Source organism: Convolutriloba macropyga, chromosome 10 (genome assembly GCF_964194025.1).
Source record: "Convolutriloba macropyga chromosome 10, txConMacr16.3, whole genome shotgun sequence".
NCBI lineage: Eukaryota > Metazoa > Xenacoelomorpha > Acoela > Convolutidae > Convolutriloba > Convolutriloba macropyga.
Window position 1 is genome coordinate 6,949,974 of NC_134477.1, and position 16,785 is coordinate 6,966,758.

Consider the following 16,785-nt stretch of genomic DNA (forward strand, 5'->3'; position numbering starts at 1 on the left):
CGAATCATCACTAAAAAGATTCTGAAGTTTTTTGAACTTTCGTTTATGTTTTCTTTAGAACAGAATATATATATATATATATATATATATATATATATATATGTGTGTGTGTGTGTGTGTGATTGTATCTAGGTATGTATGCATGTATGTATGTTTTGGATGTATGGAATTATGTATTTATGTACGAAGGTTTGGGAATTATTCAAATAAGAATTATGATGCTCCGATGAGAAACGTATCTTGATTCTTGTCCTTTCAAATGTTTCATGCGAATCCTTTTTGACGATTTTTTAATCCCGATTTTCATATTAATATTCTTTCAATCTGATCAGCCCGATGAATCTCCTAATTGTTTTGTATTTTTCTTCTTCAATTTTTCTCATTGCAGGGAAACACTTTTGTTAAAAGATGCTTCCGTTTTTTTTAAGGAATGTTCATTTAATAAGCATAATACTTGAGTTTTATGAAGGTTAATGCAGCTGAATGTTAATACACCTCTCCCAACCTCAAAAAAATTTGAAAACTTGCTGACAGAAAACTGCAAAACGAGGTTTGCCACAAAAGCTTTAAAACTGACCGATTACAATGGAAAAAAATTGTCGTGTTTTTTCATATCAAGTTTTTATGGGTAAATAAAGAAAGAAATTATTAGAAACCAAGGTGATTATTGGCAAAAGTAAGTAGTTTTCTAAATTTTAGTGATGCTACCCGTGACCATTTTCGCCGCAAAAGTTCTCAAAATTATTCCTTCAGCTGAATTCGAAGCGCCTTCCTGGATCTTTTCCGTTTGTGCCCCCCCCCTAGTACGTTATGCCCCCCCCCAAGTACGTTATGCGCCCCCAGTAACAGAGCGCGTGCCATTACATAGTAAACCATTATGTAAAAATTCGGCACTCCGTCGGGGGGCGCAAATGATATGCCCCCACTAAGCTGGGGGGGGGGGGGGGGGGAAGATCCGCCTTCCCCTTTGAAGTTAACTTTTCTACCACTACGTCCCAGATCACCTAATTTTTCGGTTTCAAGTCATGTTTAAACCAAAATTCACTCCTGTATATGATTTTATGTGACGGGGCACTTGTGTTTAATTTCTTTAAGCTTAGCAGTTTTAAGCATTGAAACATCAACTTGGTTAAAAGTTTTCTTTTTGCAATTCTTCAAAAAGTTTCAGTCAAAATGCTATAATTGCAGTGGCTGCTGTTAATCGTAGTAAGCATTGTAGCAGTGCGATTGCGGTGAAATTGGTGAAGAAAGCTTTAACCGCTAATAACAGCTCATCTCAAATCATTTCTTTTCGCTGACAACTTTTTGTTAGATTTGTGGTTTTTTTGTGATGAAATATTCTTTTCACCGCTCAACTGGTGAGAAAATTTTTCACTACAACCAAATGGAAAAAGTGGAAAAAACATTGGATCTATTTTGTTCACCCCCACCCCCCTTTAGGCCTCTTACAAAGTAACGTGCTATTTTCTTACATAGTAACATGCTATATAACAACATTTTCAACAACAACAATATTCACCGCTCAAAGTCAAAATAATATCTGAAATTTTTGTCGCGAAAGAGTCAAAAATTCAATGCATATGTTTCTCATAAAGTCGAGTGAATCTGATTTAAATTGGGAAAAATATCTTTGATCTGTGGCGCAGTGGAAGGAACCCGGGTCGCCACTTCTTAGAAAAGTCATACAAGGATCATACCTGATGTCATACAAATCATAACGTTTTTCCTAGTACGATCCTTGTATGACAACTAAGAAATCATATATGACTACTAGGAAATCATATATGAACCTTGTATGGCTACAAAGAAATCATCTATGATCCTAATATGAATACCAAGAACCATACATCTATTGTTCATCATATTTCAACCATTTCTGTTTTTTTTGAAATTTCATTCGGAAAGGACTCACTTATGTGATTCCGCGGCATCGCTTTGTAATCCGCCAAAATACCCAAACGTACAATATCATTTGCAAAGTTGGGCACTGAATTAACGAGTAATTCCAAATAGATAAATAAAGTTCTGCTATTCTCTGAAGCCAGCTTATACCTATAAATGCTCATTTACAAAAAATATTGGGAAAAAATTTGCAGATAACCTCACATTTGTTTTCTAAAAATATTTAAGTTGAAAAATTATTCTTTTAGCCCACACAAAGAATCAAATGTAGAATGAAAATGCGATATGAAAATTTTTTATGTCATCTGACAATAATATACGGGAATTTGTGGAACCAATCAATGTTTTATATGTGATATATTACCTTGTATGATTTCCAAGAAATTTTATCAACATCGAAAGAAAATGAAAAAATTACAGTTTTTATAGGCTTTGAATTTTTTTGTATGACCCCTGTATGATTTCTAGAATGTGATATATGATCCTTGTGTGACTATTAAGAAATCATACAAATCATATATGGCCTTTTATTAACACTAGGAATCATATATGACCTAGTATGACCACTAAGAATTGTCTATGATGAGCAACCCGGGAAAAGACATGCATGTCTGAGCCGAACGTGGGCGCGGACTCTTTTTGGTAAAAATTCTCATGAGTGATGTGGTAACGGAAAGTTGACCGCTTAATTATTCACTGGCTTTGCGTTGAAAAATATTTTTTACAGCACCCTTCATTAAATATCTGTCGTAATTCTTCCCCAAAATTCTTCCTGGCCCGGGTATCATCACGAAATATATGGCACAGTTCAAATTTGCCTCAACTACAATGTGCCCAGTGGATATAAGCGCTGCCCCCCCTTACAATGGGTCGGGAAAAGGAAGAGGTCTTACTGCAACTGCCGGGGTGCTTGGGTAATGCTTCTTTATATTCTATAAGAAGACTTGTGTTCCTGCACGGGTTTGGCTTGTCTTCCGTGTGAAAGTCGAATATTGCATTTGCCTTGCAATCTACCAGAGAATTGCCAGCATTGAACACGCATTCTCGTACTGTTGACCTGTCTTGTTTGCCGCAAACGATTCCGAGCGGAACAGTGCTAAATCGTATGTGTTCACCGCTGATCTGGAAAATGTCTAAAAAAAGGTGATGTTCAAAGCTATTTTGAAGTAAATAATTGACTTGTTCTTTTAGTATTCAGATTTTTGTTCTTGTGGCTTCTTTAAGCCAGAAGTTTACGTTCACATAACCGAAAAACGTTAAAGAACTTGATGGACATTTTTAAACAGTACTTTTACTGTTTTCTAAGCACCTGAACGCATTCGATTTGAATCCATTTGGCTCACCAAGTCTAACTCAAACCTTAGAAATGAAATACGGGAACAAAGAAAACATTGATGGAAGTTGTCAAGTATTAAATATAGGTTAGTTCAAAGGTGCTCCATAAGCTTTTTTTGCAGGTAGCACTATAAGATTGCACATTGCAAAAAGAAGCATTGTAAATTTGGCAATCTTTCGTTGACTTTTGGAAAATCATGATCAGATTTATTACTGACATCAGTTCAAATAAATTTATGCTTTGAAAAACAAAGATAAACTCAGTATTCCTCATATGAGCAACAACAATTTCCCATGGCTGTTAGAACGTCAAAAAATTGAGCAGACGTAATTTTTTTTCTGGACTGTACAAAGACAAAAAAGAGGGAGCGGGCGTCTCAAAAATCTTTCTTCGGCTGGTCAATTTGTACATGGGCTAGTTTCAAGCGAACACAGTTTCAAACACTTGTATGTTTGTCATGAAATATTCTTTAAAAGAGACGCAATTTTCGAGTTCATTTACAGGTAGTGTACACGTGTAGGCAGAAATTACAAGGTTGAATTGTAGCTAAGTTCTGTCGCTGTCGTCTTCTCAATTTCTAACTGAGGTAACAGTGAGGGGAAACTGTCGCTGAGAAGATTGATCAACCTGAATTAGAATCAACACTGAGGTTTAAAAGAAAATTATCAAGCAAGCGCTACCTTGTCTCTTTTCTGAGGTTTTCCCCTCTTCAATCTTGCAGGCTGTTAAAAAAGCTTCGTCCCAAAAGACATCAAATTGAATAGAGATCACTAGCAAAAATGTAGAATCCACAGTGAATAAATGCAACTGGCAATCAACTAACAACTTGGGAAAAATACGACTAAAAAATTTTAGATAACTTTAAATTGTTATCTTGATTCAATCGCAATCTACTAAACCAAGTTTCTCAAAGTTTCCTAACTGGAGTTGCAACTTTAATAACTGTTTAAAGTTTAGTCCCACTAAGCCAACTGCTTTCTAGCTCAGTCGCCTCTCTCTCTCTCTCTCTCTATCTCTCTTTCTCTCCTCGACTTATACTCGATGAACTGATCACAACTTTTTCTATTTGACTAACTTTATCTTATCTTAATTAAATACACTTTATGCACTTAAGTAAACACCGTAAGTCATTTTGACTGATTGATACATCCGTTGAAGGGGTTTCCTTCTCTAAACAAACAGATTAACGTCAAATTCCGCGATCCTTATTGCTCTTATTTGCGCACACGAATTTGGCGCCAAGCCAAATTTGTCGCTTTCGTTCTCCAGAGATTATTGCTCTCCATGTATGATTATCTCGCTAATCCGTGCGCCATAGAGCTAAAATAATGGCTTGAGATGCTTTTCCCGGCATTCTGTGCAATTCATCATACAAAAATTAGTCAGAAACCGAAAATTACCAAAAATCAAATGTTTGAACTCTAGAGGTAATTTAGGGATCAATAGCCAAAGATGAAAAGTCAGTTTGGTAAAAATAACTATCGGCGCGGAAAATCCCACCATGGTCATACCTACCCAACAATTTTTGACACCTAACTCCTAACAGAACACGAGCAATGACCGCGCACACTTTTAATCGTCCTCCCGAAAAACCCAAAAAATCCAAATATAATAACTCGCGAAGTTGTGGTCAAATTGTGTTAAAAAAATTTTTTTTAGTAAATATAGGGTGCCACCAAATTGCCTGCCAAGTTTCATGACCTGCGGATTAGCCGTTGCGAGTCGTTTGCAATTTGAAATTTTTTAAGGAGTCGTGGGTGCCGAAAACCGAAAAAATCGAGTTCGTCAAAATTGACCAGGTTGGGTATTTTTTGTCATTAACTGCCTCAGGTTATTCTATTATTACAATTTCAAAGTCATTCGGCCGCTCAAAAAGGCCAATTTCTGGTTTTCGGCGCTTGGGTTATCCCTGAGCTTCGACTTCCGGTCGCACCCTCAAGTTTAAAATAGCACAATTAGAAAACCCTTAAAAAGTTACACTAACATTCTAAAATTTATAAGGCTGCTACCAATAATCCACGAGCAATTCAAATTTTACGTCCCGCAGCACCGGCGTGCGCTAGTCCCGGGCAGGTTGGTGGGGTCTAATCTGACGTTAAAATTGGGTTTCTCATACCCGATTTTTTCTTTCTCCCAATTTTCACGTCAATCCGACTTCAACTTTAAAATTTAAATAACTTACTATTTCAATTTTAGTGCTAAATATCTTCCGGCAAAAACATTTATTAACCGAAGAAAACCCAAAAACTTGCCCAAGGGCTTTTCCATAATCATCTGATACATTACTTTAGACTTGAAAACCATTGCAACCCCTAACTAGCCTTATATCAAACATAAACAGTCCTTTTTCCATTTAAAAAATCGAAAACCTTCAACTCACAACACTTCCGATCTTTTTAGCTCTTGGTTGGGTGGTCGGATTGGCCCCAAATGTATATCAGCCTGAGATGTAATTGGCTATTAATTGTAGCTGACATTAAAATTTGGCAAACGTCCACTGAATATAACCCTCCAGGGGGGTGGGTTTTAGAGCTGCTAGGTGGTATTATGAAAAACTGTTAAACTGCCTTTTTAATTAACCTAAATCGACAAAACTCTACTTAACTAACTCAGAATGAAAAGGTGTAACCGGACGCGCATCTCCAATCATTAGGAGCACATCCCCACAGATTTTTAGAGTCCAAGGATGAATATAGCTTAATGATTAAGATATATCACTCAACTATGATCACTTAACTATAGCACTTAACTATAACATTAAGTTTGTTTAAGATATATCACTCAACTCCCCTCTCTGGCACCTTCGAAACAATAACCCTTTAAGAAAGAACGCTTTTATCAAACACCTAATTAACTTGTTTAACTCGACCCAATTTATCTGACTTACTCACAGTCTCTTTGTTAAAATTTACTGCATCCAATACTCTTCCTTCCTAGATTTTTATTCTCCCGAACAAATGCAAGCCGTTAGCCTGTGACCCGATTAACTTTCTCCTACGTAAACTAACAAAATTTGACCTAATGAAGAGAACCACTGTCCTTCAATTGCGATTGCACCCATTCCTCTAGCTCCTTCCCCAACTGTGCAAAATTACTTCGGTCACCTGCAGCCGTATCGTTTTGACCCTTCCATGTCTCAGATACCAACTGCCGGTCACTTCCTCCTGAACTTGTCCAAATCTCCAAATTGTCCACAGTGCACTCAGTTGTACACATTTTCAGAGTCCAATGATGAATATAACCTAAAAAGTTGAGTGTACCAGGTTTTGGGGGTTCCAATTATTTTGCTAATTTGAAATCTCACTTTTAGTTCATTCAAATTGAAATTCCAATTCTGTTCAAAGTATCTAGTTCGCTTCAAAAGTTCCACCTCTAGTTTACTTCTAAACTTAAATCACTCATTTCGACTTTGGCCTGATGCACAATTACAGCTTTGATAATTAAGCATAATATATCTACAGCTCATTATGCTTTTGTTCATCAATTTGTTCGTTTGAGATATATCACTCAACTCCCCTCTCTGGCGTCTTCAAAGCAATGACCCTTTAAGATGGAACACTTATTTCAAACACCTAATTAACTTTTCTAATTCGACCTAAATTATCCGACTTACTCACAGTATCTCTTTGTTAAAAATTAGTGCATCCAATACTCTTCCCTCCTAGATTTTTATTCTCCCGAACAAATGCAAGCCGTTAGCCTATGACCCGATTAACTTTCTCCTACGTACTTTAACAAAATTTGACCTAGTGAAGAGAACCACTTAGTTTTAGCTCCGGGAAAGTATAAACTAACTGCACTAAAATTTGAATAGCGGTTGATTAAATTAGATTTGCAAACACTTTTGCATTTTCACTTTTTAACATATTCTACCTATTTCATTAACATTGAGTTTTGATCAAACTCTATTGCCTCTGACATACATACTCCCCGGGAACTAAAAAATCACTAAAGTAAAAAATATATATGAAAAAATAGATCTACCAAATTTACACATTTCCCTAAATCCTCTTTTTTTGAAAATAGAAAATTTCTTCTACGGCTATAGTGCTTAATCAACTTGTTTTAATAAAATAGATTGTAACAAATTAGACAAAAATTGTGTAGAAAAGGCTTGAATAACTTAGCTGTCAACGTCCCTCTCATCACACACTCGTGCACCTGTACATGAAAACCTTCTTCCTCTGATGCTTGAATGGATATCTACCTCTTGTTCCACAGTAGCCGCCATTTCTCCTGTAATCCTGCCATGACTGCTATCTTGATGCTTCCAAATGGCTCCACCTCTCTTTCCAGCTCAACGATCGGTGCTCCAGCAACAGCTTTGCAATCTCCGAAAATCGCGCTGCAATCGGGTTCTTCTTTTTCTGTTCAACTTCCATCAAAAACCCACAAGAGACCTCCCTCATAGGCTGTTGATCATCATGAACCCAACCGTGCAACACTGTAGCCATTGAATTCAGATCAGATTTCCCTGTTCTGTCGATTCTAGCACTTTCCCCTTAATGCTCATCCGTTGGTTCGACCGAAACACAACCATTATGCTGACTTTCCGATTGCACTCGTTCATCCAGCTCCTTTCCCAACTGTGCAAAACTACTTCGGACTCCTGTTGCCTTATCGTTTTGACCATTCGGTGTTTCAGATACCAACTGCCGGTCATTTCCTCTTGAACTTGTCCAGTTCTCCAAAATGTCCACAGTGCACTCAGTAGTACACATTTGGGTCTGATCAGCCACGTGTGTTCCCTTGCAGAACTTCTGGTCCATAACTCTTGTCATTAACTCCATCAAGCCTCAGGCTCCAACATATTCTTTCTGTTGGCTTTGACACCAACGCCAAAATTGCTCGCTATTGCTGGTACATTGTTGCATGCTACTGAGTTCAAACTCGCGGCAAAAATAGTCTCACTTCTCTCATCGTTGGCATCAAGTTACTCCACATCCGAACAATCTGTATCCGAAATATCTTCTCACAAATAGTCATTACCCGACTGTTCATCACTTAGCTCCTCAGACTCTGGTGACAGTACATAATCCTTTTCCATAGCTTGATGCTCATCTGGTCCATAAGGTTAACACCCACTCAATGATTTTTCTTCTGTCAGAAATTTTCTGAAGCCAGTGTTTTCGTATTTGCTCAGAGCTGCTCTATAGGTTTCCTGATTTATTTGGCCACAAATTTCATGCGTAAACTCAACCTCAGTTCAGTACGCACTTCATCGCCGAACCTGCAATTCTTATTCCACTACCACTCTGAGCAATTCTCGTATCTTCCACTTCTCCAAACAGATCTTTACTAAAAGCTCCTTTTCTTGATACAACACAGCTGGAACCAATAATAAATCCTTCAGAATTTTTGCCGGGTTGCCGAAATTCATCCATTAAAGAAGTGTCAACGCTTCTACTTTTAGCAATTGCCTGCCTTTGAGAACACTGCTGTCGTGTTCTCTGAATCACAGTATCACTGGTTTCAATGAATTCCGCCCTACTTCTAACTTTCTCTCTAACAAACAAACTGTAGCTTTGCTCATAAAAAAATTGATTGTCAGACAATCGTTTTTCAAACTGACGCACCGTCCCTGGCAGTTTCCATGCTTGTTTTCCTGGAGTCGACCGCCAATAACTTCTGGGTAAGTCACTAACCGCATTCAAGGCCCACTCACACAATTTTGAAGGCAACCACTTCCTCATCTCTTCTTCCGTTCATCCCAGTTTCACAGCAGTGCTCAAATAAGGTTTACGCCAATCTTCACAAATTTCGTTGCTTCGTGAAGGAAAATGTTTCACAAATTGATAACCAAACATATTCAAACAATTTGTAACCCAAAATGCAAATTTAAGTAAACTTTTGGTGTGCTCTCAGCAGTTTCTCCGACGAAAGATATCGCAAGCTCTCGAAATAATCAGAAATTGATTCAAAGCAAAAAGTAGCAAAGAAACGAAGCCCACCCAGGAGCGCCACTGTTGTCTTCTGAATTTGTAACTGGCTAACAGTGAGGGGACTCTGTCGCCCAGAAGATCGATCAACCTTAACTAGAATCAACACCGAATTTTAAAAGGAAATAAAGAATCAAGCGTTACCTTGTCTCCTTTCTGAGGTTCTCTCCTCAGCCACTCTTGCAGGCTGTTAAAAGTGTTGTCCCAAAAGTAGTTATATTGAATAGAGATCGCTAGCACTAACGTAGAATCCACAGTGAAGAAATGTAACTCACAATCAACCAACAACTTTAGAAAAATTCGACTTCAAAAAATTTAGATAAGTTCAAATTGTTATCGTGATTCACTCACAATATAATAAATCAAGTTGCTCAGAGTTTCCTAACTGGACTTGCTAATTTAATAACTGTTAAAATTTAGTCCCACTGAACCAACTGCTTTCTAGCTCAGTCGTTCCTCTCTCTCTCTCTCTCTCTCTCTCTTTCCTCAACTTAAACTCGATGAACTGACTACTACCTCTACTTATACTCGATGATATTATTACAAATTTTTCCATTTGGCTATCTTTATCTTATCTTATTTAAATACACTTTAGGCTCTTAAGTAAACACCGTAAGTCATTTTGGCTGATTGACACATCCATTGGAGGGGTTTCCTTCACTAAACAAACCGATTAACTTCAAAGTCCGCGATCCTTATCGCTCTTATTTGCGCACTCGAATTTGACGCCAAGCCAATTTTGTCGCTTTTGTTCTCTAAGGACTATTGCTCTCCATGTATGAATATCTCGCTAATCAATACCACGTAGAGTTAAAATAATGGCTTGGAATACTTTTCCCGGCATTCTGTGCATTTCCCCATACAATATTTAGTCAGAAAGCGAAATTTCTCAAAAGTCCAAAAATTTGACCTCTACAGTTCACTTAGGGGTCAATAGCCAAACATAAAAGGTCAATTTGGTAAAAAAAATAACTATTGGCGCAGAAAGTCCTAACATAGTTACACCTACCCACCAATTTTTATCACCTATCTCCTAATAGAACACGAGCAATGACCGCAATTTTAAAGAAATACTGCTTAAAGAAAATACTGCTTTATTAAGTGCTAACTATCCTCCGGCAAAAACAGCCTATTTACCGCAGAATACAGAAAAAATTTGTCCTAACCACTTTTCAATGATCATCTGATAAATTACTGTAGACCTGATACCCATTGCAACCCTTAGCTAGCCTTATATCATACTCAGACAGTCATTTTTCCATTCAAAATAACGAAAATCTTCAACTCACACCACTTCCGGTGTTAATAGCTCGGTGTTAGGTGGTCGGATTGGCCCAAACGGTATTGGCCCAAAAGGACTTACTCGCAGTATCTACTCATTAAAATTTACTGCATCCTAAACCGGCAACTAACGCTTTTCGAAACAGAACAGCTTGGCATTAGAATTCAGGACTGCTAGGAAGCATGTTTTGTTCCGTTTCAATTTTAAGATAAGAAATATCAGTTGAACAAACGTTTTCGAATATTCAAAATCTGTCAAGCCAAACTATTTTTTGCTCATTACTGCATTTCTAAAAGAGGTTTGGGTGTAATAGTGGATAGTCAGATACTAGAAAAGTGAACTTGGGATATCTTGATGAGCAGATACAATGAGTAAACTATACCGATCATTAAACCCATTAAAAATTTTAGATCTGATTAAAGAAAAGTCATCAAATTAAAAAAAGAATTGAGATGTGTACAGCTCAGTTACATTGAAGGCTTTTTATGTCTGATGATAGATTATAATGATAATACGAAATAGAAAAAAAATAACATTATGGTCATTTTAGTGTAAGTTTTCGTCAAATATACTCATGGACACCTGAGATCAAGTTCATCAGGTGAAAATCCCTTTTCTGCAGGAAAACTGAGCCCGAAAAAGCCAGCGTTGCTTTCCTTAAATGCAAAACTAAAAAAGATAGCATTGAGTACTTAAAAAAAAGATTGGGCGGTAAAAAGATTTGTGAGCCTTCAATTCCACGATTTGTTTTATATGCGATTTTAAGATCAAAAGGGAGAAGGGAATAACTGGCCGTTGGCTTTAGAGTAGATTCTAAGCCATTTTACGGTCGAGTTTTGATGCTCCTACATAATTTTGCGTCCCTAAATGTAGACTTTACCAAAAATTTGGGTGTCCTAGCGTAGATCTTAAATATTTTACCGTTCATTTTAGCGTTGAACTTACAGAATAGTTCGCAGAAATTACCAGATATCTTACTTATAGTTGTGTTTCTTAAGTTAGTAGAGATCTGGAAAATTTTGCGTTTTTAGGTTGTGCCTTTTTCAGAGGTATCTGTGTGATACAAATTCATGCAAACTTTGACACAAAAACGAGTATCTGCCGAATAAATTGTTAGATATTGTTAATTAGCGATTTGGTGGTAGTTCAGTGGAACGTAAAAAGGTAGGTAGGTCGGTAGGTGGAGCAGCGGAATAAACTCTTAAGAAGATTTGGAGGAAGGCAGTTCGAGGAAGTGGTAGTAAGTTTGGGGTTAGCTGCGGTAGGTGGTGGTCGTATTTGGGGTATTGGCGTAAGTGGAAGTATTGGGATTATCTAGTTACGGTTTTGGGGTGTCTAGTTCGAATAAATAGAAGGAGGTTGGTAAGTGAGGCGCTTGTTAGAGCGGCGGCTGAGGTTGGATTGTTTTATTTGTGCGGCTCAGACATGAGTGCGTGTTGAGGGGATGGTGATGTGCAGGCGGGAAGTTGATGATAGGGTGGCGGGGGCTGGATGATAAGTAGGCGCGGGATAAGTGCCTGGTTGATGATGGTGGGGATAGGTATGTGGAATGAGGTAGAAGCGGTGTGTTCTAAAAAAGAGGCTGTTTTCTTTTTACCGTTTTCTAGGGTTTCTGTCAATTTCGTGTAAGGTGCATTGGAAACTCAAGGTTTTTTAAATAAGAATTATCAATTGTATATAAAAGCCACAGTTTCACAAAAGCAACTACTAAGTGCTGAGTAAGATAACAAACAGAAAACTGGCTGAAAATGAACAAAATTACACTGAACACGGATAAAAGTAAAACCATAACCTTTAAGACTAAGTATAACAGAAATGATGTCTTCAAAACGAACGGAAAGCGCCCTGGAAATTTAAATTCTGTAAGTTACTTGAGCATAATGATTGACAAAAAATTATGTTTTAGAGAACACTCGGAACGCGTAGAAGAAAAATTGGTACAATTTTGCGGACTTTTTTATAAATTGAGAAAAATCTTAAATCGCAGCCAACTGATCAAGGTTTTCAACACTTATGTTAAACCAGTGGTTCAAAACGGGATTCTAGTCTATGGGACTGCCAGTGAAGCTACGATGCAGAAAAACTATGCAATAATTAATAGAATACTAAGAGTAATCATTTTTTTCAAAAGTTTGACTCAGTTTCTCTCATCAGAGAGAAATACAAAGTTTTTTCAGCCCAGGAGCTTCATCTGTACGAAGTTTTCAAACTGATGACCAAAAGCATAAGACGTGAAAGTTGCATCATGGACATAAAACACTTCATTACACAAAATGAACTGTCAAAAATGTGCTCATGCGAAAAACGAGTAAAAGCTGTCCCATTAAATCCTCTCTTACTAAAAACAGTCTGTCAAATAAAATCCGAAAACTCTTAAACGTTTTTGTCAAACTGGATTCTAATTTTGTAACTAAAGTGAAAAAATTGAGCGGTGCACAGTTAAATAATTTTGCTCACGAAAAGCTAGAAAACTATTTTTTACTGAATGAACAACTCACTAGGTTAATTTATGGCTTAAATTAGAAACTTTATTCATCAAAAATTATGACCAATTTGAAATCATTTTATTACTAGCCTTCCTTTTTTCTCGCTATCACTTTAATTTTGATTTCCACTAAATAACTTTTAAAATAAATAACATAAAATTTCTCTTCGGACTATGAGACGCCTGAAAACAGACCTTATGGTCTAATGGCGATTTTTCTGGTGCTCTTTTTTATGTATTGATCAACTGTGTAGGTGCTCTATTTATTCTGTAAAGACACCAGTAAACAATTTATTATTATTATAAGCGGTAATTAGTGCTTACAAGTCACAAAGCTCGCCACAAAATTCTTAAATTATTTTGCATTGATTTCGCTGAATTTACATGTTTAAATTCAACGCACTCAACGCAGAAGTTTGTACGAAAAAATCAGTGAAACTTCTGACTTGTCAACACTAATTGCCTTTTATCTAACAGAATTTTTGAAAAAATCCCGTGTACTGAAATCTTTTATCTATCAAGTATAATAAAAAATATTCTGTCATGATAACGACAGCTAGGGTTTTTTCCTTTTAATGTTAATTGTCTCGGCAATATAACCGACTTTAGTGCCTTAATTAAAGCTCTTTAAAAACAATGAGCAAAGCAAAGCAAGGGCGAACTCAAACTCCTTTGTACAGAAAAAGAGGACACACGTATTTGCAGAGACTTATATCAGAAAGAAAAATTGAGTGCTGGGATGTCTGATGAAGTAGTTTTAGCCCAACCAGTATGAATCTTCCTCCTTCGCAGCGGATCGTTTACAGAGCAATTTCAGCTTTTCTAGAACTCAATGCTTTGAGCTCTGGTTTTTATCGACCGAGACTGGTTAAGGATGAGCACAACGCTACTAATACGTGTAAAATTTTTTCCTCCCTTTGATTGGCTCAAATTGGTTGTTCAAGAGTTATGACGCCAGTGACGTTTCAACTTTATTTGATTTCAATCTAATCCAATAGGTTCAGTAATGAGTCAATTGGGAATTAACTTGATAGCGATAGTTGACTACTAATACGTAACTACACGCCAAGGCAAACTGAGCACTGATTGAGAGTCCAATTCAGGTACACAGTTTCTCCGATTCAGACACTGTGAATCAGGCTCTGAAGCAAGATCCGATTTTTTCATTGTGATTCAAACTGTTTAAAACTCTTATTTCCCTCCGAACTGGGGAAGTTTCAAAACTAAGCTAATGATCCAAGCAAGATTATACCATTACTTTCGCTCTCAGGTGCCTAGATAATACAAGTTCATACAATACCTGTGGAAATTGTGGAAAAATAGCTAATATTTTGTCGCAAAAAATTCTCAAGTCAAGCTGTAAATTGTTTTTGATATTTTCAGTAATATCTTTTTCTTCCGTTGTTTTCATTCAACTCTCGAGACTCCCATACGTAGCAGAGAGTCAGTACTGAATAAGAGATATTTAGAGTATTTTCGGTTTTCAGTACTGATTCAGAATGAATTCAGAAACAATTCTATACTTCTATGATTCAGACAAAATTCAGAATCACTTTTCTCTACGAAATAGCTCTGATTCGGAGCAAAGTTTAGTTTTTTCAATCATCTCAAAGAGAGAAAAAAAAGAAACGACTTTGATAAAAAAAAATTTGCAGCATGAGCAATAAAGCTATTAATCAACCTGAGTGTTTTTGCACATTTTCTTACAGTACAAAATAGAAGAATTTGGAATTTATCCCGAATAACCCTCTAAAATTGATTGACAGTAAAACAGAACCTGAAAAAAAAACATATTATTTTTCATTCGCTAGAAACCAGTCCCTAATAAAACTCGGTAACAAACAGGCCAAAAAGAACAAAAACGGCAAAGTTTAGAAATACAAATATATCTCGTGAAACAGTTGCAGTTTGCAGTTTTTTTTGGTTTTGCAGCAACTGTATGGGTCATTAGCACTGTGAGTCAGCAAAAGGTTTGGGCAGAATACGTTTATTTGACAAAAAGTTGTGGTCATTTATAGAAAGTCCAATTTTGTTTATAATCAGATTTAAAGTAAGGTGTTAGTGATGCTGTAAACTATTTCATATTTTGAGGAACTTTTGGTTTAGAATCAGTTCTATGGGACCTGAGAACTCTGAATCTGCGAAGGATTTGATCGGAATAAAAAAATGTGATTATATGCTTTTTGTCTTGTTTTAATGTCTATTTTTGTCTTGTTTTTGTTTTGGAAAACTCTACAAGCAGAGTTTCTGTAACATGTTACACCAGTTTCTCATTAGGCTATTTAAATAACTGTGCAACGGCCTGTCCTCAGCGCGGAATAAAAAAGGAACTTTTCTCCCGATCATAGTTATGAAGTTAACCTAATTCAGAGAAAAATCGGAGTCTGATTCAGATTCTAATTCAAAATAATTCAGTTTTTGAGTCAGAGAATGACTCCGAGTCTGTATCAGAGTCTAATTCAGAAAAAATCAGAGTCTGATTCACAGTCTGAATCAGAAAATATCAGAGTCTGATTCAGAGTTTGATTCATAGACTGAATCAGAGTCCGAATCAGCGAATTCCAGAGCTAAATGGGCATGAACAGAGTCTGAATCAGAGCTGACTTTTCTGTGAATTTTTGTGATTCAGTACCAAATTACTCTGAAAGTTATGAACGAGTTGGTAGTGGCAGAGTTACTGAAATAGCGCTGAGCAGTTCTGATAATGGAGAAATTTTTTTTTCTATTTTGACATTTTTTTTCAAAGAATAACAATCTGACAAATTGTTTTGCAGATTTACATCTTGTATAGACCCAACAATTCGACACAAACCAAAAAAAACTGAAAGAAAGCTATACTTCGCTATAGAACTATTACCTTTTTTAAACGAATAATAGAGACAACTGCAAATACTTTTAATAATTATAATTTTTTTTTTAGAGAAACGCATCCTGGCCAACTCTTCTGCAGATTCCTTGTTTAAACAGACCCTGCAGTCGGTCCTAAACCAAAAATTTCTGAAGATGAAAAATTTCACTATACCACGACGAAAATTGCAACATCCTTGAAAGAAAAAAAATTTTACAAACAAAAACATTATGATCAACATTTCTGCAGACTCACAAATCCCATAAAACGGTCAGTTTTACTATCACCCCCAGAAGTTATTTTAGACGAGAAGTCCTTACTTTAAAGAGAAAGTAGCACTTCTTTTTATAATGCCAAATTTTTGTTTAAAACTATTCAATTGAACGCAGATAAATCAAACGCAAGTTCTCAGAAGTTTTTCTGGCTACAGTTAGTCTCTAAATAGAAATATCACATTAAGCTACTGTTGCACATCACAGCTACGGCCATTAAATTCAACGGTTCATGGGAAAATTGCAACTGCTTAAAAGGAGAGAACTTTTCTTCAAAACTAAACATTCTGAAACAAATTTTGTAGATTCCCATTTCTATTTTGATGCTCTAGCCACTGTATATTCAGAAATTCTAAAAACAATTACGATTTCGGATCACAAATGTCACCCTCATTTTCGACTCCTTGTGTATAAATTTGCATTTTCTTTGAGTATTACAAATTTTTTCAATGAAACACTATCTGACCAATATTCCACTATACCACTATGACTTATATACCACTACAGATCGTGTACAGGAAAAAAAAGCAACTTCATTTTTTTTGGACAACTTCTTTTTCAAAAAAAAAATCTGATTAGATCTTTTGTGTAATCATAGTTCACATAGCCACAACAGTTGGTCTTACAACCAAAAATTCTGCAAAAAATGTATTGAACTAAGACCTATTATAAAATAGAAAAACGCAACTCTTTACTGTACCACTACAACTTTGTTTTAAAA

At 36.4% G+C, this 16,785-nt stretch overlaps 1 protein-coding gene across 1 annotated transcript in view; it reads right to left on the reverse strand.

The window, feature by feature from the left end:
- Positions 1-16,785, reverse strand: part of LOC142348296 (uncharacterized) — a 192,121-nt gene that overhangs the window by 62,917 nt on the left and 112,419 nt on the right. Inside the window, exon 4 of the mRNA XM_075399593.1 lies at positions 2,796-3,035. Within this exon, the coding sequence (XP_075255708.1) occupies positions 2,796-3,035 (240 nt within the window). The remainder of the gene's footprint in view (positions 1-2,795; positions 3,036-16,785) is intronic.